The 22,799-nt window shown below is 46.7% G+C and overlaps 1 protein-coding gene and 1 long non-coding RNA gene across 2 annotated transcripts in view; one reads left to right on the top strand and one right to left on the bottom strand.

Moving 5' to 3' along the window:
* Window positions 1-2,783: 2,783 nt before the first annotated feature.
* Window positions 2,784-22,799, bottom strand: part of LOC102053483 (myosin-4) — a 38,309-nt gene continuing 18,293 nt past the window's right edge. The window contains exons 22-39 of the mRNA XM_055723690.1: window positions 21,684-21,860; window positions 20,897-21,042; window positions 20,725-20,815; window positions 19,551-19,940; window positions 19,330-19,456; window positions 18,792-18,910; window positions 17,897-18,093; window positions 17,194-17,377; window positions 16,144-16,309; window positions 15,226-15,350; window positions 13,269-13,577; window positions 12,979-13,182; window positions 12,769-12,894; window positions 11,467-11,637; window positions 10,491-10,595; window positions 10,314-10,409; window positions 9,744-9,861; window positions 2,784-5,776 (exon numbers count right to left, since the gene is read on the bottom strand). Of these exons, the coding sequence (XP_055579665.1) occupies window positions 5,496-5,776; window positions 9,744-9,861; window positions 10,314-10,409; window positions 10,491-10,595; window positions 11,467-11,637; window positions 12,769-12,894; window positions 12,979-13,182; window positions 13,269-13,577; window positions 15,226-15,350; window positions 16,144-16,309; window positions 17,194-17,377; window positions 17,897-18,093; window positions 18,792-18,910; window positions 19,330-19,456; window positions 19,551-19,940; window positions 20,725-20,815; window positions 20,897-21,042; window positions 21,684-21,860 (3,132 nt within the window). The 3' untranslated portion in view covers window positions 2,784-5,495. The remainder of the gene's footprint in view (window positions 5,777-9,743; window positions 9,862-10,313; window positions 10,410-10,490; window positions 10,596-11,466; window positions 11,638-12,768; window positions 12,895-12,978; window positions 13,183-13,268; window positions 13,578-15,225; window positions 15,351-16,143; window positions 16,310-17,193; window positions 17,378-17,896; window positions 18,094-18,791; window positions 18,911-19,329; window positions 19,457-19,550; window positions 19,941-20,724; window positions 20,816-20,896; window positions 21,043-21,683; window positions 21,861-22,799) is intronic.
* Window positions 10,331-22,799, top strand: part of LOC129737060 (uncharacterized) — a 46,279-nt gene continuing 33,810 nt past the window's right edge. Inside the window, exon 1 of the long non-coding RNA XR_008734474.1 lies at window positions 10,331-10,493. This is a non-coding gene — a long non-coding RNA (uncharacterized LOC129737060). The remainder of the gene's footprint in view (window positions 10,494-22,799) is intronic.

Below are 22,799 nucleotides of genomic sequence, written 5' to 3'. Positions count from 1 at the left end.
GAACTTTCTAGATGAAAAAAAACTCTAACAGGGTTTTAGTCCTAGGGCTGTCCACTTCCTGAAGCAATTACAGACTTCAGCTTTTCAGTGGGCAAGCCCAAATGTAAACACTACAACTTCACTTTGGCTTGTGTACGAATGTCCAGTCTGTAAACAGAAGGGCTCTGCTCATGTCAGAGGATCCCTTTCCAGTCGCTGGAGGTACTTATCTCTTGATAAGTAATCATCATTTCATTGTGCAGATAATTACACAGTTGGTTTCTCTTGAGATATGTCTGGTCCTTCTCCTCAGCTTGCAAAATGGCTTTACTTCTTGCACAGAGAACAGCTCTTACCAAAGGCTTAGACCTATGTTTGCTTCTGCATCATGTATTGTCTTTACTGGAAAGGATGTACAAGGGTGATGTGTTTTCTATTGATGATGAGAATTATTTCTGAGCATAGAAAGCTTTTTTATCTAGCATATTAGAGCCAGAGTCACTAGATGAAGGGCATGGAAGCTACCCCAGAAACATGCAGATTTGCAGCTTCAAGGGTACCAGGCATTGGAATGAATCAGTCAGCTTTCAGTCTCATCCTTGGTTTCTAACCCCTGTACCAGCTCAGCTAAAGCATCTTGGCTGGATGCAGGTGTTCTCTGGCCAGTACTCAGCAGGTCTGACTGAATGATCAAAACAATCCCTCTGGCTGTAAAATCCCTCTGAATTTATTTCCTGAGCCACCACAACTGTCATACTCACTCTATTATCTGTTCTAGGAGGGTATTCCACTTAGCAATGAGAAACCGGTTCTAAAATTGGTGTTACATAAATGCATTCTGTGTAAGGGTGAGATGAGTCTCACCTTGAAAGGACCTTTTTTTCCCTGTCTGCTGCCGAAGAGTCTAGGGTGAAGACCTCAGTCTTGGACATCTGATGTTTTAACAAACCTTAGGTGTCATTGAACTGCTGTCTGTGGATGAGAAAGAACCAACTTTGTGCAACACTGCAGAGAGCCTCAGTTATGGTTATTGAGTCAGAAAGAATTTACTTCATGAATTTGCAGATTGTACCTGGAGCATAAAATGACACCACCAAAACAAGTCCTATACAGAAGGGCAGAGTCCCTGAAGAGGGACTGAAAACCATCCTGGGAGTAACAGAAGAAAGTTCACATCTGACAGCTGTAGGAGCAGCATGGTCAATGTGTTGTTTCTTTAAAGCAACATCTGACAATCTGTCTAGCCCATGGAAAAGAGCTAAATTACTCCTGCTGTGTTCACTGAAAAGATCCTGCAGAGCTCGTGCATGGGAGAATTTTTAGTCATGGAGATTCACTGGAATAATTGATCAGTAAATAATAATAAATCTCATTCTCTCTCATGGGAGATTCACATGAATAATTGATTGGCCATACCTGTTTGCAAGACACAGCAACACCAGGAGATGTCCTGAGGCCAAGAACCAGGAAAGGAGGAGACTAAAAAGAAACCACTTGTAGCACTGGATCTTTAAATGACCTTTGAGGTCTAAACGATTAGCAGAAATTAGTTCTGTTGTTGGAGAGGAAATGTTCTGAGCCTGTGCACAAAAGATAATTCCAGCTGTTAAAATGCTTAAAAGCCATACCTTTTGATGGAAGTGACAATTCTCAATGCCTTGAACAGCAAAGACATAAGAACAGATACAGGAGCTCAGAACAAAATTTCATTTTGTAGTCTTCTTTCTGGTAGCAACGAAGGAGAATGCATAGGGTGGAGTGAAAGAGCAGGACAACACATAGCAGTGCCCCCCTTGAATATTCTGCCATCGTCCACCAAAATGCAGTTTAGGGATTTCTTCTTGAGTATCACACTTGGAAGTTTAGGCATCCAGGACCTGAAACATTCCAAGGAAAGGGCTCAGAGTTATGAGTCATGTTCATATGACCAAATATGTGATTCAAACACAATTTAAAAAATGCACTTGATACAGAATGGCTTTACCTTTGATTTCTGCCTTTAGCAGTGTTTCTTGTGGCTCCGCTAGCCTTGGAAATCCACTTGTACAAGGTCAGCTCTGAAAATAAGATCAGATATGCAGTGCCCTGCCTGGTGGTGGCCATTGTGAAACTTAGTGATGTTCCAGGGCAGGTTTAGTCATCTTTGTCATAACAGTGCCCAGAGCCGTACCTGCTATTTTAGTCAGACATAAACAAATGTAGTCTCTGTCTATAAATGGGCAGTGATACCATATGAGCAAACAGCTGGTGGTGATTAACCTGAAACTAAACTGGATTTGCCTGCCAGGATAATACACCTGGAGACCTGACTGCTTCCATTCACCTCCTTTCTTGGAAGCAGGCTGAGAACAACAAACTGTTCCGATAACATCAGCCTACTTCCAGTCAACATAGTTCCTACCGAGAAGCAGGGCAGGTCTTGCCCTGTTGCATGAGAGGCAAATACTTGGTCACAGAAATGTGACTCATAACTTGGACTCCTCACCTTGGAGTTAGGTGTCAACAGCAGCCAGTTGTCACAAACCCCTTTTTGAAACGGCAACGTCATGCTGTTTCTCTCCAGCAGTCCAGTGCTCATCTCTCTCCTCCTGGGGCTCTGGAAAGCCTAAGTCACAACAACATGCTCCCATCAGCTGGCTACAGAATTTCAGGAGAGAGCTTCCCTCAGTCCATCTCACTGCTATTCCTCTTGGTGCAAACTAAAATATGCAGGGCAGATCCAGAGTACTCCATGGTGGTCAGGATGCTCACAGAGGACAGACCCGACTCTAGACCAGCTCAGTGATTCCCAAGCATTTGTATTCATTAAAGCAGATACTGTAGCCTTGTCATCTCTTCTTCCAGCTCTATAGACACTAGGTCACACGATTTTATTTATTGAATGTTTATTTCATGCTAAATAGAAAAGCCATTGAAAGGAAGAAAGGCATTGTCTATAAATCAGTTAGTTTCAGTGTATCAGAAACAAGCAAGCTGTTGCCATTCAAGTCTCATCCTCCAAGTGTTGAGACAACAGAAGACAAATAGTTCTGGATCAGACCACAGGTCTGTCTGGTTTATTATCCTGTTTCCAGTGATATCTAATAGCAGAAATCTAGGGAAAAAGACAGGTGCAGAGATATATTTCTGCAGAACATCCCCTTCGTTTCCAGCAAATGATAGCTCAGGTCTTCCCCAGCTGGAGGTGGTATCTTGCATTTCATAGCTCATTTCCATTATTTAGGGCAGTTATTTTTTTGAGCCCATGCAAACTTTTGGTATCCATAAAATTCTTTAGCAAGGGTTTCCAGTGCAGGCACCGTATTTTGGAACCTGTACCTCACCTGTTTAATCTGAGGCAGTGCCTGGCCCACAGTCACAGGCACAACCTGCCCACAGTTACCTTTATACTGTTGTAGCTGCCCTGATGTCCAAACCTGAACCACTGAACTGAGAGTTACCTGCATGTGGAGATTGGGCATGAACCTACATGAACCACCTACTTTAAGGGTCTTAAGGGACTTGTCCAAGATCACATGGAGAGACACTGGAAAAGCAGGAAAAATCCCAAGAGTGATCTGATAAAAGCACCTAAATCTTCCTTCAAACTTCCTTCTCTCTGGCTTAGTATCAGTCTTAGTGGTGTGATGTGGACTTGCCAGATTATCTCCAACAGCTTGCTGTGTCCCGGAGCATCTGATCTTTTCTTTTGATCCCATGGAGAACTGGGCTTCTGGCCAGCTAAGAAGAGCAATCCAGCCAGGCAGCCCTCCAGCCAAACTCCCTCTGGGTGTACTAGTTTGGACATTAGTATTTCACTGTCGCTAAGCTTCCCTCTTCAGAATGAATTGCTCATTACTTGAGTTCCATCAGGGATTTCCTATGTCATGAAAGAGCAGAAATTCTGCCTGAACACACTGAGCAGGCCTGACTGCTTTCTGTGGATGAAGTTGTTGATCTGTGTATATGTGTGTGCCTGTATCTGCAGGACATAGATGTCTCAGTGTTTTCCTCTCAATGGTGTCTCTGTTCTGCAACCATCTGTGTATAAAGCTGCTATTCTCTCGTGAACAATGACTCATACAGGAAAGTCTCTAAGAATGAGGCGAGAACTGTGTTCATCCTGAGTAGTATCGAAGATGAGGATTCAGTCCCATAAACTCTTGGAAACTCAGCGTTAGTTTTCCCTCGACAGCTTTAGTATTTAAAATCTGCTGTTGCTGACACACATTTACAAACAACAGGTTGGCAATAAACTCTCTCTGCAAATGGGTGCTCTGTGTCGCTTGCTTCTGACAAAGACCCAGCACAGCCCTGCTCGCTGTGGCCAGCCTTCTCCTGACCGCCTTTGCCAATGAGGACCCACCTAGTGACTTCCACCTCCCGCATTCTTCTCAGCTCCCACAGATGACTCTTTCCAGCCCTTTCCTTTATGTTTCCAGGCTACTCTGTGTCTCTGTCAGCTGCAGCGGGTGAGTGGGCTGAAGCAGTGTCACTGTTCCTGGCACCCTGCAAGCTACGCCTGGGCCTGGGGCTGCCCAAAAGGCTGTGAAGTTGGCTGTAGGGACTATCTGGGGCACTGAACTATACTGCTATCAAAAAATTGCAACGATCTTCACTTCATATATCTAGCAAGGCTTCGGTACTTGGGAAATAACTGGAGGAAAGGAAATATCCAGAAGATTTTATCAGAAAGTCTCCTGTGGCCAGAATGGGTACAGAAAGAAGAGTTTCTGAAAATCAGTTGAGCTTCTCTGGTTAGTGAGGAAGGTTCTGCTTTGTGGCACCTTGTCCAACACTGTGGAAAGAAAAGGTTACAGAGTCCTCATGTTCTCCACTGCCCCAGGGAGGTAACAGTCTCTGGGGATGCAGGTTAAGATGATCAAGAAAGTTTAAAAGAAATGGTGACTTATCCTAATAATGTAATCATAAGACAAGTCCAGATATGTAGACCATACCCAGAAAGCATGCCCACAATAAATATAATTTTTCAATTGGATTAGAATTTTAATTAGAAAATGCATTATCAGATTTTAAAATTTCTCTAGGATCTTAGGTGATAAGCAAGGGGCAGAGGTGCTCATACGTGAAAGTAAACATGCTCTGTGAGTACGAGTGGAGCTGGGTGGCTGGAGTTGGACAGAATGTTAAAATCAACAGATAGAATTGGAATCACAGAATCACAGAGCGGTTGAGGTTGGAAGGGAACCCTCCGGGTGATCTGGTCCACCCCCCCTGCATAAGCAGGGTCCCCTAGAGCAGGTTGCACAGGTGCCTGAGACAGAGCCCTCATTCACATCCATCCTTTTCCAGCCACCACCCTTCCTGCTAGCTGTGTGCTCCTGACCTTCCTGTGGCTGGTACCAGTTCTGTGTTCCTCAGCCTGTTCAGTGAATCGATCAGTCTTCGAACAGCAGAATGCAACTTTCTTTTTGCTAGATTAGTGAGTTCGACTGAATCAGTGAAAAAAGTAGACTGGAAGACGTATCGGAGATCTTCAGCACAATCTCCTGTTCCAAGCAGGGCTGACTGCAAAGCTAGATGAAGCTGCTCAGGACCTTGCCTGCATGTATCCTGGAAATCCCTGAGGACAGAGATTCCACAACCTCTCTAGGCAGCCTGTCCCAGGGCTGCAGCACACTCATGATAAATAACGCTGCCTGCCTTTTGCTGAAAAATAATTTCCCTGGTTGCAACATGAGACTGTGGCCTCTCGTCCTTTCACTGCGCACTTGCCAGAAAAGCTTGGATGCATCCAAGTTCACAACCCCCTTTTCAGCAGCGTTAGCCTCAGTTAAGACCTTAGTTAAGGTCTTCTCTTCTCCAGGCCAAACAAACCTAATTCTCTTCACGTCTCCTCACATGGCACACGCTCCAGCTGACCGACACTAGGGGCTGTTGTTGGATCCTCTCTGTAAACATCTCCCATATAATGGAGGGGGGTGATTCCCAAAACTGAACGCAGTATTGCAGACTCAGCCTCACCGGTGCCAGGCAGTGGGGAACAGCACATCCCTCTCCCTGCTGGCTGCTTACTAATGCAATCCCCTGACCGGTTAGCGTTATTAGTGCAGGGATAACACAGGCCCAGCTTGTTTTTCACCAGAATCCCAAGGCCTTTTCTGCAGGCCTGCACCCCAGGAGGCAGTCCCCAGCCTGCACTGGTGCACAGAGTTGCTTTGTCCCAGGTTGAAATTATAAAGAGGATTTATTACTGCATAGAATTAAAACAAATGTATGAGATTAATTAGACCAAATTTGTCACATGATTAATAAGGGTCAGACCCTGACTCCTCTTGTTCTCTGCCTGTCTGCTAATAGAAGTAAGGAGTAATGGTGGCACATGGGAGCCCAGTTTCATACCTAAGAAATCTCAGTTTTCTGCTTTCAGTGTTTTTCGAGCTGTGTATAAGTTCTGATACCAGTCACAGACATAAGCTGTGAAGGGGCTGTAACTCTCAGCACAATTTACCCTTTTCCTAGCAAAAGGCCCTGCAGGCTTGAAAGAGAATCTTGTAGGCCCCTGGAATGAATCCCACTTCCATCCATTCCCCCAGGACCTTAAAGGAGGATCAGGCACCATGCCTAGAAGGGATGAGCTTTGTGTGTGCATGGTGTGTTTTTAAAGCAGAATTTTAATCCTTCTTCTGACTTCACAGATAGGCAAACTTAGTTTGTTATTCTTAATGTACACTGAGGTATGACACAGCTCCAGCTCTCTTACCAAGCTTATTTGTTACTGTTCTAAAATAAAGAGTCTGTCCTTTTTTTTTTCTAAGTATTTCTCACCTTACCTCTGGTTCAACTAAATAAAAACTAGTAGATTTCTTGTTCTTAAATAAATAAATAAATAAAGTGTATTTTGAAAACTTAGCAGTTATCATATTTCAATTTCGTTCCAGCTTTCTGGGCTTTGCTTTTTTTTTTTCTTTTTCTTTTTTTTTTGGGGGGTGGTGGTGGGGGAGCAGCGTTTGGGGTTTTTTTTGCATCCCCTCAGTCCCTCTCCTGTTTTCCTGAAACTGTATATGCTTCTCTTCAGAATGCTAATACACATCTGCATATCTTAGAAATTTAGTGGCAAGAACTAAGCAGAGAGGTACATGAATACAAAAATCTCTGAGCTGGGCATAGTTTACAGTTGTCCACTGGAACTGCTCTGCACAGAGTCCTTGTTCTTGCCATTCTCTGGAGGCTCAATGCCTCTCTCCTGTCTTCTCAGTCTCTCTCTGTGTGGAGATACTTAGCTGAACAGTGAACAATTTTTGAAGAGCAGATGACACGGATGTTTGCTGTCATTTTCACATGCGTAGCTAAGTGTGGCCTGTTTGGTTGTTGTTTCCCCCTCCCCTTCAGCCTGAGAGCAATTCAAGCCTCGGCCAGAGCATTGTTCAAACCATCAGCTCAGACAGTGCACTCTGCACAGATTTGGGTAGTCTTTAACCTTCACCCTGACTATTCTGCCTCTCTCCCAGAGTGAGCAAGGTGATGTGTTCTGTGGTCACAAAGGGCAGCTAGTGTTGCTGATGTGTGGCTCAAACACCTAACAGGCTGCTTTCCTGGAATACTCCTGAGAAGAGATAGGCGATCACACAGAAGTGGTCCTTCCTACTGCTGGCCAGCATCCCAAGAAAAAGCCAGTACTGGCTCACGGGTAATGCACAGACATCAGGCCGTGCCATTACTTCTCCCTTCCGGATACGCTGGGACAGGCAAAGGACTTGGAGGGCTCTACAGATCTCATGGCAGCTCCAAAGTGTTTCTAGAAGCTCACAGGAGTGCCAAGCAATTTTCAGGCGAAGGCTTTTCTTTCAGCTTTATAAATACGCTTGCAGCCATCATCATACCAAATAAAAAAGTACCCTTAAACCCACTCCTGCTTAACACAGCTCCCATGCAGGAGTTGTCATTCTTTCCGTTTTTCTTCCTTTGTGCACAAATAAGAGTATTGAGAGCAGGTTTGTACTTAACAAAGGGATAAACCCTGCTAATCTACCGGTCTGTCTGCTAGCATTGTGCTTATCGCAGCACTGCTCGTGGGCTGGGGCAGGCGGTTCTCGCGTGCACCACTGTGCAGTGACAGCCGTGCCGTGTCCTGCGACAGCGCGGGCAGGACCTGCCAGCCGGGGGGCGCGGTGACAGCTCAGGTCACAGGGCGCTGTGGTTGTGAGTGGGCTGCCCACGTGCCCCCCCGGCAACAGGGCACGCCACGCTGCGTGCAAACCGGAGCCCGTGGGGGCAGGTGGCCGTGGAGGGGGGGGAGAAGAGGCAGAGGCGACGCGGGCCAGCTCGACAGGCTGCGGCGGCAGGTCACCAGGTGGGGCACTGGCAGCCAAAACGTCCCCGGGCTGTGGCTGGCACAAAGGGCCCGAAGGCGAGGGGGGGGGGGTGGGAAGAGGAGCGGTCGGGAGGCGCACGGGCGGCAGCCGGCCGGGGTGCAACCGCGGGTAAGTGACGGGGACCCGAACGGAGCACAGCGCCCGAGCGCGGGGCGACACCGCGGGCAGGGGGCGGGCAGAAGCGGGGGGTGGCGGGGCCCCGCCCGAGGACGACAGCCCTAACGCAGGGGCGCGGCCAAAGCCGCCGGCTGTCCCCCGCGCACGGGTACCCGCCGAAGCCCGGCTCCCGCAGGCCGCGGGCACGGTAACACGGGAGACCCGCAGCCGTAAAGCGCTGCCGAACGGCCTCGCCCCTCCGCGACGGCCCCGCGGGGGTCCGGCGGGGGGGGGTGGGGGGCGCAGCGCCCGAACCTCGTCCCGCCCGGCCCCGCGCCCGCTGCACCGGCCCCGCTCGGGGAGGCCGCGGCGCGCCCCCGCCGCCGCTTCTGGCCGCCGCACCGGGCCCGCGGCGCGCAGGGGGGTGCGAGCCCCGCCCGTCGCCGACTCCGCCGCGGGGCGCAGCGCCCCCTGCCGGGGGCACGGGCACGGCTCCCACGCGCGGCGCTCACGGGCCTGGCGCCGCCCCGGGGCGGGGGGGGGAAGGGGGCTTCCCGGGGCGGCCGGGGGCTCCGGCGGATCCCGGGCGGGCAGAGCGGCCGCGCATCCTGCGCCGCGGCTGTGGGGCGTGACGGGTTCGTACCTGCTCTCCACATGGAGCGGACCCCCGCGGAGCACAGCCGCACCGCACCGCGCAGACCCGCCGCGGAGCAGACCCCCAGCCCGCTGCGCCCACCCACACATGCTGGCGGTCAGTCCGGTAAGGCGGGACAGCCCCGTCACTCAGGGTGGGTTTTATTTCTCAGCTCCTACTGGGGCTGGGTAACGGCGGCCGGCGGGAGGGGCAGTGACCGCACACCTGGTCACTCAAAGCAAGCAGTGCTGATCTCCGGCGGATGCACAGCAGTCTGTACCGTAAGGGTGCCTGCCACAGCTCCGGTCAGCTCATTCCTCTGATTTCTAAATAAATAAATAAATAAATAAAAAAGAAGGTAATGTAGAGGTTGTTGGAGTGGTTGAATTATATCTGGCGTTGTTTCGAAGCTGTAGCTATTGCAAATGTTCTGCCATATTACTGGCACAGAACCAGTATCTCCCAATTCTGCTGAAAGACCTGAATTCTTAAAGTCGATCAAATCTAGTCTGTCTCTTGGGAGGCACTGACAGGACCTTCAAAACCCACTGGTTTTGAATAAATGTGTTTCTGGCCTTCCTTTATGAGGATGCTCCATTGCGAGAGTGGGAGATCTACAGAGTGGCTGCCAGGCATTTGGGCAGAGACCCCTGGGGCACTTGCCACATGGAAACGGTCCTTCTCTGCAGCCCCTCGGCTCACCTGTCCTTCAATGTCACGGCTTTTGGCTCGCAACTTGTTAACCTGGCATTCAGCAATATCAGCTCGTTCCTCAGCCTCTTCCAGCTTGTACTGGGTCTTGCGGCACTGTGAGAGGTTAGTGTTTGCCTGTTCCTCCTGGAAGTCACGCAGTGACATCAGTGACATGGACAAAAACTGGCATCATCCCATTACCATTAACCAAACACCCTATGGCTGCACCACAATAATATCACCCACTAGTTAGCCTTGCAGCTACACCCCTGTGTTGCCAGCACCCTCTGCGTTTCTGTCTGGTAGTATTAACAACATGAGCACTCAGCTGGGGACAGAGCAATTAGTCCTGATCAGAGCCAGGTTGGGAAAATTGGCTAGTGTAGCTCCAAAACTTTGACAACCTCAGGACAATTCCAGCTGTGCCTGCTCTGTTGTGAGCTGTTAAGTCTTTACCAGGTGAGGAATGTTCAAAGGCAGTGGCCATAGCTGCCCTATCACACTGAGTACTCAATTATTTTAATGAACTTGGGAGGCTGAACCTTTTGGAAATCTCCACCCAGGGCTCGCAAAGATTTAGAGACTCCCACACTCACAGCTTCCTCAGCCCGCTTCTTGTATGCTTTCACTTTTAATTGCAGCTTGTCTACCAGGTCCTGGAGCCGAAGAATATTTTTCTTATCCTCTTCAGACTGTGGGAAGTGAAAAATCAAGTTAGCCTTGGAAGAGGGCTTGAGGTGATGCATGTTAAGAGGGCAGAGGATTTGAAATACCTGGTAAGTGAGCTCCTTCAGCCTTCGTTCGTACTTGCGAGCACCTTTCAGCGACTCTATTCCTCTTTTCTGCTCGGCATCAAGCTCATTTTCTAACTCATTAATCTGAAACACAGTATCATGGTGAATGCAGCAACCTGCCAAGAGTGGCTGTTGGTACCACTGTAGGGTTCCGGGAACCAGGGTTCTGCAGACCAAGGCCACGGAAAAAGTGGCCATGCAGAAAGCGACCATGCAGGGCAAGCTTCCTGAGGCTAGAGTAGCTAAAAACTGCTTGCCATGCTGTATTACTGGGGACATGGTGTGTGAATCCATAGTTAGTTATAGAAGGAACTTAGCCGTGCTTACCTGGGGCATTTGTAACAAAATTGGACTTAAATCTCTCAGAGAAGTGGAAATTGAAACAGGAAAGGGAGGGCTCTGTCAACGTTCACCAGGTAAATGGGGAAAATCTGTTTAATTTGTAGTCTTGGAGCCCAGCTCATCCTCATGAATAGTCCTTAACAACCTCCCGTAGCTCAACACCTCTTCTGGAGCGTGTGTAAGTCAAACCTGGACACCAGTGGGTTTATTTCTGTGGGGATATTTTCTGTCAAAGCCAAACTAACTCCCAGTCAGTTGTGCTGTATTTTGGAACAGCAGCAGTTGAGAAGCACAGAAAGGGGGCCAGGCGAGTGGTCTCTCTAGCCCAATGCTCTGCCTCTGGGACTGGCAGCAGCACGTACCATTTAGGGATAGCGTGGAAATCTGACTGCTGTCTACTCCCCTCATGCTTGTCCAGCTTCCTCAGTTATTAGGTTAGAGGTGTAAGGTGGCACATCTATGCCTGTTCCTTGCCAGCAGTGCAGGGTTTAACTACTCATCTCACCTGCTGGAGATACCTGGGGTTGTCCCTGTTGTAACCTTCCCAAAGGGTTCCAGCAACCAAGGGACCACTCGGGAACTTGACCTTATCCTACCATGGTGTTCACCATACCCTCGCCTCTAGTTTCTGGAGCTGCTTCTTTCCACCCTTCAGAGCCAGCTGCTCGGCTTCATCCAGTCGGAGCTGCAGGTCCTTCACTGTCTGTTCCAGATTCCTCTTCATCCTCTCCAGGTGGGCGCTGGTGTCCTGCTCCTTCTTCAGCTCTTCTGCCATCATGGCTGCCTGTTGCAGTGCACAGTTATGTTATGAATATGCCTCCCTGGCAGTTCTGCACTCTCCCTGGGAGCACTGCCCAGCTTCGCGCTGGTGTGTGGCTTTTTGCATTCTCAGTCAGTGCTCACGGCTGTGCCAAGAATCTGTCATATAAAGGGGGTCACTGTTTCTCAGTATTGGCATTTCTAGAGCTACTCTGCCTTGGAGAACAAGCAAGGTTGATGACAAGAAAAAAAAAAATTAAGGCATGCAAATGACTCTATACCGAAGTTCCATTTTTTTTTTAAGAGACAGTGGAAATTAGAGACACGCTGAAGTATCACCAGCTAACACTCTGCATCTCTGGGCTCCCAACTGATTTTGAATATCTGGCCATTTGCTGCCTAAATTTGCTGAAAAGTCAGACTCCCAAGCAGTTTTTGCTAATGAAATGACCCCAAGTATCTCGAACCACAATGTCAAGCTTGTGCCTGCTGAGGTGTCCAGGACCTGGATGGACAGCTGTCTCCAGTGTGACAGGGCAGAGGGGACCCGCAGCACTGCCGCAGGCAGGTGGGCAGAAGAGTGCTTCAGGCCCAGGTATGCCTTGGCTTGATGCAATTTTCTGTTTCATTTTCATCTGCCTTTCAGAGGTATTCCTGAGGTTGGTCTCTTCTGATGCCGTGGAACTGTAGCCTTGTTTAAACTTTTAAAAAGAATTTCCATTCTTTTTATTTCTTACATGTGTGGAAGCATGTATGATTTTAGCCTTAATTTCAGCTTTTCTGTGCCATGTCTAAATGGGATTTGGTTTGGACTGCTCTTTTCCTGTTACAATTTTGTGGCCATCTCTTCTATCCTGTCTATTACATTTATCCTGGAAGCAAAAGGGAATGTGGGTATGAGGGAGGGGAGACAGGATGCCTCTTCAACACAGGCTGCTAGCAGAACATGAGTAGAGGACCTAGACTGAGGGGGTCTTCCATGGCAAGCAGTAGGGCAGAGGCTGCATGAGGCCCATGTGGGCGAGATTGTCTGTCACCAATATTTTCTGTTCCTGTGTTGAAGAATTCGTTCTCCTCCACCTGACTGCTGCCTTTCTAAAGCGCAAAAGTGACTGCAGTAGTATCATGTGGAAGAGAGGCAAGCAAGAGTACTCACGTCTGTGATCGCTTTCTTTGCTTTCTCCTCTGCATTTCTGGCTTCCTGAATGCTGTCTTCGACCTCGTTCTGTAAATGAGTAATGTCCACTTCCAGTCTCTTCTTGGTGTTGAGAAGGCTTGTGTACTGTGGGGACAGTCCAGAGATAGGTCATTCCCACCCCGTTTCATACCACTCCCGCATGCCTGTTGTACAGGAGATGCCAAATACCTGCGAGTGGAAGAGCTGTGCTCGCTCGCTGGCATCTGTCAGCTCCTGCTCAGAAACTTTACGGGCTCGCTCTGTCTGCTCCATAGCAGCTTGCATCTCCTCCACTTCTGTTGCCATCAGATTGTTCCTACGCTCTGCCAGGGCAAGCTGCTCCTTCAGGTCATCATTCTGTCTCAAAGCATCATCCAAATGGAGTTGGGAGTCCTTTGAAGGTGAAAGCACCAGGAGACTCAGAGGCAAGCAGAGTGAGTGGCAAAGACTTGTAGGACAGTAGCCCTCATGGCCCTTACCTTGAGTTGCCCTTGCACAGCTTTGAGGTGCTTCTGTGTCTCTGCCACCTGACAGTTGGCATGCCTCAGCTGTATTTCCATGTCATTCAGATCTCCCTCCATCTTCTTTTTCAGCCTCAATGCGTCATTTCTGCTTCTGATCTCAGCATCCAGTGTGGTCTGCATAGTCTCTAATACCCTCTGGTGATTCCTTTTCAGCTGTTGAATTTCCTCATCTTTCTCTGCGTTCCTTCTGTCAACATCTGACTTCACCTGGTTCAGCTCCAGCTGAACGCGTAAGATTTTTCCCTCTTCGTGCTCTAAAGAGCCCTGGCAGGGTTGAAATAACATCAATGGATCTGTAGTGTCCATTAATGGGAAATACCCATGCAGAATTTTGGCACTTTGCAGCCAGTAACACAGGTATTGCGTGCCTTACTGTGGACCTTTAGAAAAGGCCTAGTACTGACTGCTGTTCCCCTACACAAGAGTCACTACACCTCAACTGGATATTAATCAGTAATTTAGGAATAAGACTCCTTAGGAAAATACCTCTGAAGCCAAAAGGCCTGGGCACTGAGTGCTCTGTTGATACTGCAGAGATAACAAAACATATGACAAAATGGGATGGTCAAGCCTCGGGCTCAGAAGAAGCTTGCCTTCTCTTGCACCTCCATGCTTAAGTCTGCTTAGGGGGTCTGCACGTAGTCCCACCACACTGTGGGCATGTTCTACTTCCATACAGCCTTTTCCCTTTGATACTCACATTATCTAGCTTCAGGTGCCTAGGAGTTTAAAGCCTGAGGCTGAGTCTTTACAAACAGCGGACAGAAATAAGCCCATCCAGAGAATGAAACAGTTGATGTAGCCTTGGCATCTCTTTTAAAATAGACCCTACAGAGATGCCTATTTCAGATAAAAATATTTTCCAATAAGAATGATGCTGCACTGGAGGAAGTTGTTGAGCAATACTGTGAAGTCTCCATCCTTGGAAGTTATAAAGACCAAGCAGACGAGGCTTTGAGCAACCTAATGTAATTTTGAAGTTAGCCCTCCATTGAGCAGGAGGTTGGACTAAAGATCTCCAGAGATCCTTTCCAGTCTAAGCTAATTCTGTGTCTCTGAGCTATGTCCTAGGTATACCGTGAGCGGCTCCGTGAAATGCTCTCAGACATTTTGTGGAGAATCAGATATGGTTATACAAAAGTAATAAAAGCTTTTTCCAGGGACGGTCAGGGCAGAGTGGGAACAAAAGGCAGAACCCAGACAAGAAGGAACTGAAGGAGCTGCAATTTGGCATGGACCGGGAAAAAACTAAATTTAAAGTTATGAAGTGCTGAGGGGCAGCCAAAGACAGTAAGGAAGACTGAGCAGTCATGGACTTGTGGGACCTGGTATGCAGCCTGCGTCAGCAAAGCACATCAGTGTACCAGCCACATCTCCACGATTCAGTTGATCCCCAGCAACCTCTTTGTGTTCATCAAAACACGTCCTGTGAACTGACTGCTCTTTGACTGTCTTACTGGCTCCCATTCATTGAAAGTGGAGGAACTGAAGAAATATAATCTTAATTGCCTTCAACATTCAGCTTTCTTTGAGCAGGAGGTCACACTGAGAAAACTTTTAAGTCTAGATTAGACTTGCTCTGAAAACATCCTTGATTAATTTTACTAGAAAACAAAACTTGTCTGAGTCCTGAAATACAAATGGCCTTTCTTCAGCCTTCTACAGGAGCTCATTCAAACAGGTGGTGTGAAATGATCTCTATTTTAGTCTGGACTGAGTAGTTTTTGCGTGATAGCACAGTAAGGAATGCCACATTGGTATGGGAGAGGAGCCCTCCTTATGCTATTTGATCTGCTTGTGCTCTCATACTGCACCTTTGTGATGGTGGCAGGACAAACAGGTGTATATAACCTCCAAATTTTCTCCATTCATGATCTCTCTAGAAACAAGCCCCCTTATTGAGGACACTTGCCTCTGCTTCTTCTAATGCTGCTTGAAGGTCACACTTTTCTTGCTCAATTTGCTTCTTTGCTTTCTCCAGTCCATGTTTAGCTTTTCCAGATTCAGCTATCTGTTCGGTCAGATCAGAAATTTCCTCTGCAACACAGAAAACACACACTCAGCTCATCTGAAATAAAGTTTTCAATGGCACCTGCAATTGCTGTTTGCCAATGGGAGTGATGGAAGAGTTAATGATGTAATGTGATGCAGTGAGGAGAAATAATAAGTCTTGTGTGCAGTCTTTATTTCTGGTTACCTCCTGCTTCCAGGTCAGTGTGCAATTTAAAAATGGGAGTGGCCAGCTGGAGTAAGCTCAGAAAAGAATGTTGACTTCCTCTGGATAGCGAAATTACATCTCCAGAGACAGTTCTGTTTGATTGTTCTCTTTATCCTCAAATACTTCCCAGGGATCATTCAGCTCACAAAAAAGAACAGGGTTGGGTTTCCTTTAGATGGTTAGTTTGTTTATTAAATGCCAATCTGTTGTGCCACAGCTGCATGGTCCTCCAATAATCAGGAGATAAGACAACAGCCCTCCAGATTTTTTTCTAATGACAGTGAGTGAGGTAATCTGGAAAAAATCGAGTATCTTTTTTCATCATAATTTCTGTCCATTCAGGTAACTTCATCGCTATTCATGAATGGGGTTATGATGGTGTGAAGGAGGAGAATACCATGAGGAAGTAGGATGCTGTTAATGAACCATAGGCATGTGCTTACAGGTGACTTTGTGATCAGCTGAACAGGAAAGACAGACACCTAACCTGAGCGTTGTGGGGAAAATCCTAAGGAACAAAACCCTGGGGAGAGGCAGAGTTCTGGTATCCAAGGAATGTAGACACATCTTAGGACTCCTGGTGGATTCCAGCTGATAGAGATCTGAACTTACGCTGGAGGTTCTTGTTTTCCCATCTGACAGTCTCAGCCTGGTCAAGCATTTCTTCATAGGCATTCTTCATCCGGAAGATCTCAGTGCTGAGAGAGCGACACTCCTTCTGGGCAGCTTCCAAATCAGCCTGACTGTCCTGGTACTTCTGTTTCCATTCAGCCAGGACCTGGAGTGACAGGAGCAGAAGAATGACCTATTCTGCAGTACTCCTGTCTCTGCACATCTACAGGGCAAGAACCCAAGAGGCATGACATGTCTTGCAGTCTTTTGCTTTGGATTGTTCTCTGCCTGTGACAATCAATTCACCGTGATACGTACTCTGGCCGTTTTGGTGGAAGCTACTTCACTCACCCTCTTCAGCCAGCACTAGTGCATACCCCAGACTCTCAGGCAGGAGTTTGGGTTGACAACAGCCTGGACACGATGAGGCTGTGTGAACCTTTCTATTATTGCAGGAGCCAGTGCTCTGGCACTCAGCCCGCCAAGAAAGATCATGTTCTACAGATTGTCTCCTGAGTTTGACACAACAGCCCTGCAGGGTGTCTGTTGTAGCACATTCACCTAATTCGCTCACACAAGGCTGGGCCAAGGCACAGGGCTGTGCAACATCACTCGGCCAAACAGTGCTGATTATTTTAAATGTTATTAAAAGCAATGAGGGCTGGAACTGTGGAGAGGAGTCTGAGGCTCTGCCTAACCCACATACAAGGCCAGCAAATTAGCACCGGCTGAAAGTCTAGCTTGCATGTGAATACTTGCTGAGTCTGCTTGATCAAAGACTAGATATGGATCCTCTTATACTCCCTTGCAAAAACTTAATGCTTTTTAAAACTATCAGAAAGCTACTTCATTGTTTGCTGTGGTCATCTGGGGTTACTCACACTGTGACGTTATTACTATATGTCTCATTATGTGTTCTTTACCGCAGCTTTGCTTTGGATAAAATACAGTGTATCTTACTGTGAGTGCAGAACTTTCATAATTTCAGAATTTGGCCTGGCCTATCAAGTGTCTGATGTTTTTCACATTTGGCAGGCTCTCTGTATGAACCTTGTCGAAATTCTTCTGCTTTTTATCAAATGCCGCACAAGCTGCGTTCAACCTCTCCACATCAATCATGAGGTCATCCACTTCGCCCTGCAGCCTCTGCTTTGTCTTCTCCAGTGAAGCACACTTCGAGTTGACAGCCTCAGTCTGCTCCTCTGACTCCTGCAGGCGCTGAGCCAGCTTCTTTCTGCAGGATGAGACAATTGGTGCTGAGAGAAGGAGAAATCTGACATTCTTAGAAAACGAACAGGAAGGGAGTTTGGCATGGGAGAGATGGATGGAGAAAGCAAAGTAGAAAGCTGTGACGATGTGAACAGGGGGCACTGATGGGAGCCTGGGATGACACAGCATGCTGGAGGGATGCATAGGCTGGGAGAGTACTCACCCAAGGAGTAGACTATCGCGATGTGGAGAGGAGCTAGAAACACACTTTCAGCATTGGCAGTGTAAAGAATGTGACTTTTCAACTGCTATGATTAACTCCATAGTTAATGCACTGGAATTCTCCTTCCTGTAGACACTCCCAAGCCTCTACTCATTTTCCTCCTTCAAACCTCTACTCACTCCCCTTTTGACTCCTAACACATCAGAGCATGCTGCTCTGCATATTCCCACTACAAGCGTATTCTGGTTTCCTCTGGTTCATTCTTAAATTTTTACTAAAATACCCTTCTCGTTGCTCCAGACTATCCCGCTTCCCACGTACTTGGCCTCCTCCAGCTCCTCCGTGCGCTGAATAGCGTCCGTCTCGTATTTGGTTCTCCACTGGGCCACTTCGCTGTTGGCCTTGGACAGGGCGCGCTGCAGCTCCCCCTTGGCTTCCTGCTCCTCCTCGTATTGCTCCCGCAGCAGGTCACAGTCGTGGCGAGCAGACTGCAAGGCGTGGGCCAGCACGTTCTTGGCCTTCGTAATTAAAATTATACAAATTGTCAAAATATTAATAATTTGTGACTGGACTTTGTTACTGTATTTTGATAAAACCTTCATGTCTTGCTGCCCATGTGCAACAGTTGCTAGAGTAACAGAAGGAACAAAGCGACCTGAGGGAGGCTGTGTTTCAGGCTTGATGCTGTTAAGTGAGGTCAGGCACTTGTCCATTTTTTTTCTGGGATGCTGCCTCTCAAACATACCTGCACCAAGAGCTTTTGGCAAAGACGCATGAAACCTAGCAACAGACAAGGCAGGAATTACATCTCAAGAAGCTTCTCTGTAAGCTTTTCAGGTAGAGTTTGGTATTTATCTGAAGGTGGAAGACACTCTCAACTGTTTTGTCATATCTAACCCTGGGTACACCTGCATTCCTGCTCTCTTTCCTTTTTTTTTGGCTGCTGTTTTCTTTGCCTCAGGGATTTCCTGTAGCAGCAAGCTATACAGAGCTATTTTCATTCGCTTCTCTCATGTTTTTGAACTTCAGAAAGCATGATGGGAAGGACTTAAATTGTCTTCCTTATTTCACTTCTAAGATCTCGTCTCTGTGTTATGCTCTAAAACAAAATTCAGAAGTTTCACTGTTCTGATGTCTCCGCCTTTCTCTGAGGAGAAATCTCATTTATTTTTTTAGCTCACTGGTTTATTTTTTGCTCCAAATTAAAGCAAATCACCTTATTTTCTTCCTCTACTTGCCTCTTCAGTTCTTCAGTCTGCTGAGTGAAAGCATGTTTGCCTCGAGTCAGCTGAGAAATCAAGGACTCCTTCTCCTCCAGTTGCCGAGAAAGTTCACCTAGCGAGAAAACATTTATTTATTTATTTTTAGGCAGAGATACGAGACATAAGATACAAATGAGAAGAGCTAGCCGTATGGAAAGTGATTACAAGATATAATGTGGTAAAATGAAGGGAGGATAGCAATTTCATTCACATTGGTCGGGAAAAGCTGCCAAAGAGAGGCATTGTGCTGGCATCAAAGGGAACGGGATGAACTGACCACAGACTCACACGTTCACTTTGACTGATAGTGCCTCTCTGGGTTTGGCTGTGTTTCCTTGGGTGGAATTTCTATGGACTGCCCCCAGGAGAGAATTCTATAGTGAGTTTTGTTCAGATCATCCAGTGATGGAAATGTTACAAAATACACTGGCATTCAAACAGCGTATTTAAGTACTTGGCACAGGACTATTACGTTTCATCTAGGGGACGCACCATTCTCAGTCTGTAGACGTGTTTTCTGTGTGTTCAGATCGTTAATTAATCTCATGTGTTCATCATCTTTGGTTCTGACTTCGCTGAACTGGTCTTCAAGAGCTCGGCACATCTTTTCCAGGTTGCTCTGTTAAGAAATAGAAAGCATATATCCTTCAGCTCATCTAATTGTTCAGAAGAACAATGGTAGTGATGAGAAATGTTTTTTCCTGTGCAGGAACCTTGGCTTTGGAGACAGACTCCATGTTACTGGCCAAGTCGTCAATCTCCATCTTGAGCTCACTCTTCTCCTTCTCCAGCTTCTGCTTCACTCGCTGCAGGTTGTCGATCTGCTCCCCAAGCTCAGCGGTGCTGTCCGCGTGCTTCTTGCGCAGGGCCGCAGCCGTGGCTTCGTGCTGCAGCGTGGCCTCCTCCAGGTCGCGACGCATCTTCTGAAATTCTGCCTCACGCTTCTTGTTCATCTCAATTTGAGCGGCGGTAGCCCCTCCGGCTTCTTCCAGGCGCTCGCTGATCTCCTCTAGCTCCCTCGACAGGTCAGCTCGCTGCTTCTCAGTCTTTGCACGGATTGCACGTTCAGCCTCAATTTCTTCCTCCAATTCCTCTATTCGAGCCTGTGAAAATTAATTGGTTAAATGTGGACTTCTGGATAGACAGATTGAAAATTACCAGTAAGGAATAAAGAGCAAACATTCACAGATGTTTATATCAGCATAGAGAGTGAAGCACCACTAGAAATTTCATTGAATTGTGTCCCAGGACATGCAATATTTGGTTTTGGAACAACAGTGAATGTAAAATCTGGTATTTCATTTGTTATAGCTCAGAATGGATTTTTTAGGTTATGAAGGATCTAGGGCTGCACTTCTCTGAAGAAATAGGGGATGCGTCACTGGAAAATGTAAAAAAGTGTGAGTTTCTTAGAAATTTCCCAAAACTCAGGCCAAAAACAAGGCAGTGTCCTCTCTCCATCAGCAAACAAGGTGGAAGGAACCTTGAGGTGAGCAGCCGTGGGTTAATAGCACTGAAGAGAAGTGTCTTCCTGGCTCTGCATTTAGGAAGTGATCTCTGTCCTGATCATGACAGATTATGAAACTTTTTGTTGTTTTCTTAAAAAATTAATTCTTAGTGGCTTTGCTTCTGTTACAACTCAGTATCTAATCCATTTTCCAAGCCTGCCACAAGCTTCACTTGAGAAGCCTTTTACATAGCTATATATGATTAGATACCAGAGTTTCTTTAAAAGTGCCCTGAGATGCAAACAGCACCCAGAGTCCATGTTAATTGCTTTATTCATGGGTAGGGAAATACTTGCATAGAACAGTAAGAATAAATATCAACTAGTTCTAAGAAACTTGTGCTCAGCTACTAAACCCACAAATAACTCTTAGACTTTACCTGAAGCTCCTTAATTTTCTTTTGCAGCTGAGAACTTTGAGCCTGCTCATCTTCGATTTTACTTTGCAACTGGCTAATTTCAAAATCCTTTCTGTTGAAGAACAAGAATGAAAATTCAATGCGGTTAAGATCTGAATTTTAGAATTCATAGCATAAAAAGTCAGTGCAATACTTTTTTAGCCTGTCATCCATCTGTTGCTTGTCATTTTCCAGATCCATTATGGAATCCTGAGCTATTTTCAGATCTCCCTCCAGTTTTTTCTTTGCTCTCTCAAGGTCCATTCGTAGTTTCTTCTCTTGTTCTAGAGATCCTTCAAACTAAACCACATAAAACATACTTTGAAACACAGAAATTATACTTTGAAAATAACTATACCTGATTTAAAAATCTAACTAGAGTTTAAAATTGATGAATAGAGAAAACTATCAACCTTGTATATATTTCTCATCTCCACCTGTGCTACGCTCTTGCTGCAAGATCAGAGCTGCCATTATAATTTGGTTGCAGATATTAAGCTGTCTTCAGCTTGGCTGTGTGCAGTTGAAATACAAGTTCTTGAAAAATACAGAAATCAGAATTTTTCCGTGGCTGCAGTTCCTAGCATACAGACTGCTAAATATGTTCATAACTTCCTGAAATACATCCACACTGTACAACAAATAACTCTGCAGCAAACTTCAGACGGCCACAGGTACACTACTCCAACTAATTGGTTAAAACAGGGTTCAAGAAGCTACAACGCTGCAATACTCAGTGATGAACATATTTTAAATAGACAGGGAAGATGAAAGATGTACTAGATTACACAATAATCTGTCAACTGGCAATGATTTATTAGCCAAAATTATTAGAGATGGTTTGGCTTCTTTAGGTGTTGCTTATACTCCCAACTGTAGGTTTCTAGTCTCTTCTCATCTGTCAGAATATCCACCTATACAACCAAAAAACGTTTCCTTACATCATCTACTTGCTGCTCCAGTTTGGTCTTGGTTTTGGTGAGTGTGCTGACTTTGTCTTCCTCAACTTGCAAGTCATCCAGTGTCTGCTGGTGGGCTTCCTGGAGGGCCTTTTTCTCCTTAGTGAGTTTAGAAATATTTTCATCCAGAGCTGCCATCTCTTCAGTAAGATTCTTAACCTGTTAGACAGCCAGCATCCATACTGTGAGAGGGTGCCTTGAGAAATGACAGACTGAGAACACAGTGAGTGCACCCTTGCAAAATCTTGCTTGGATGTAGTCAAAGTGCTCTCCACAGGAGGTCTACGTCATTCATGGGTAGCGTAGCAACAAGTGTCATGCCTGACATTCACACCTTTCTGGTCCTGCAATGGCAGGAATTCTTGCTTTGGTTGTTTTTGACTACCAGCCCTATCCTGCTGAACTGTACAGTGGAACAGGTGCTGTATCTTCACTTGCCTCTACAAGCTTTTCCCACGAGGATTTACAAAAGGCCTCTGAGTTGCTCTTGCTGAAAAAAAATGTATTTCCTATGTGTGAAATACTTGCTAGGCAAACAACTGTAACTTCTCAGCAAGTGAGGTTCTTTAAAAAAGGTATCAAGTGCTAAGCCTAGCCAAAGATATGTTAAGTTTTCCGTAAAAGTGAAGGGAACATGATGACGTGACAAAAAACCTCATGCCCTTGGAACAGATGATCGTGAATTTAGGGCTGGAGCTTCTAACTGGGTTGTTGGGCATGCCAGCTCTGCTAGCTTTGTCTTGGATGCTTATACTGTGTACTTCAATGAGCATGGCACACCAGCAGCCTTATCTCAAACACATCAGGCGCTGTGCATTAGCCTGCCTGACCCTTGCTTCCTGTATGTCCCCTTTGGATGGGGAAGCCTGACAGGAGTGATCAGGAAAGCCTACTCTGCTGAGTGCTTGAGCTATACAGCCCTGATCCCTCATCCTAATACCCAACACCAGATAGATTTCCTCTAAGAATTAGTATGGAGATGTCCAACATATCTGTAATTGCAAGCTTAGGATGTGGTATTGCTCTCAGTGATGGCACTGAAGGGAATCTCAGGGGTGTTATATCCTCGCTAGCATTGTTTCCACAGCAGGACTGAAC

This window comes from Falco cherrug, chromosome 1 (genome assembly GCF_023634085.1).
Source record: "Falco cherrug isolate bFalChe1 chromosome 1, bFalChe1.pri, whole genome shotgun sequence".
In the NCBI taxonomy this organism is placed as follows: domain Eukaryota; kingdom Metazoa; phylum Chordata; class Aves; order Falconiformes; family Falconidae; genus Falco; species Falco cherrug.
This window is presented reverse-complemented; position numbering and strand designations above follow the sequence as displayed.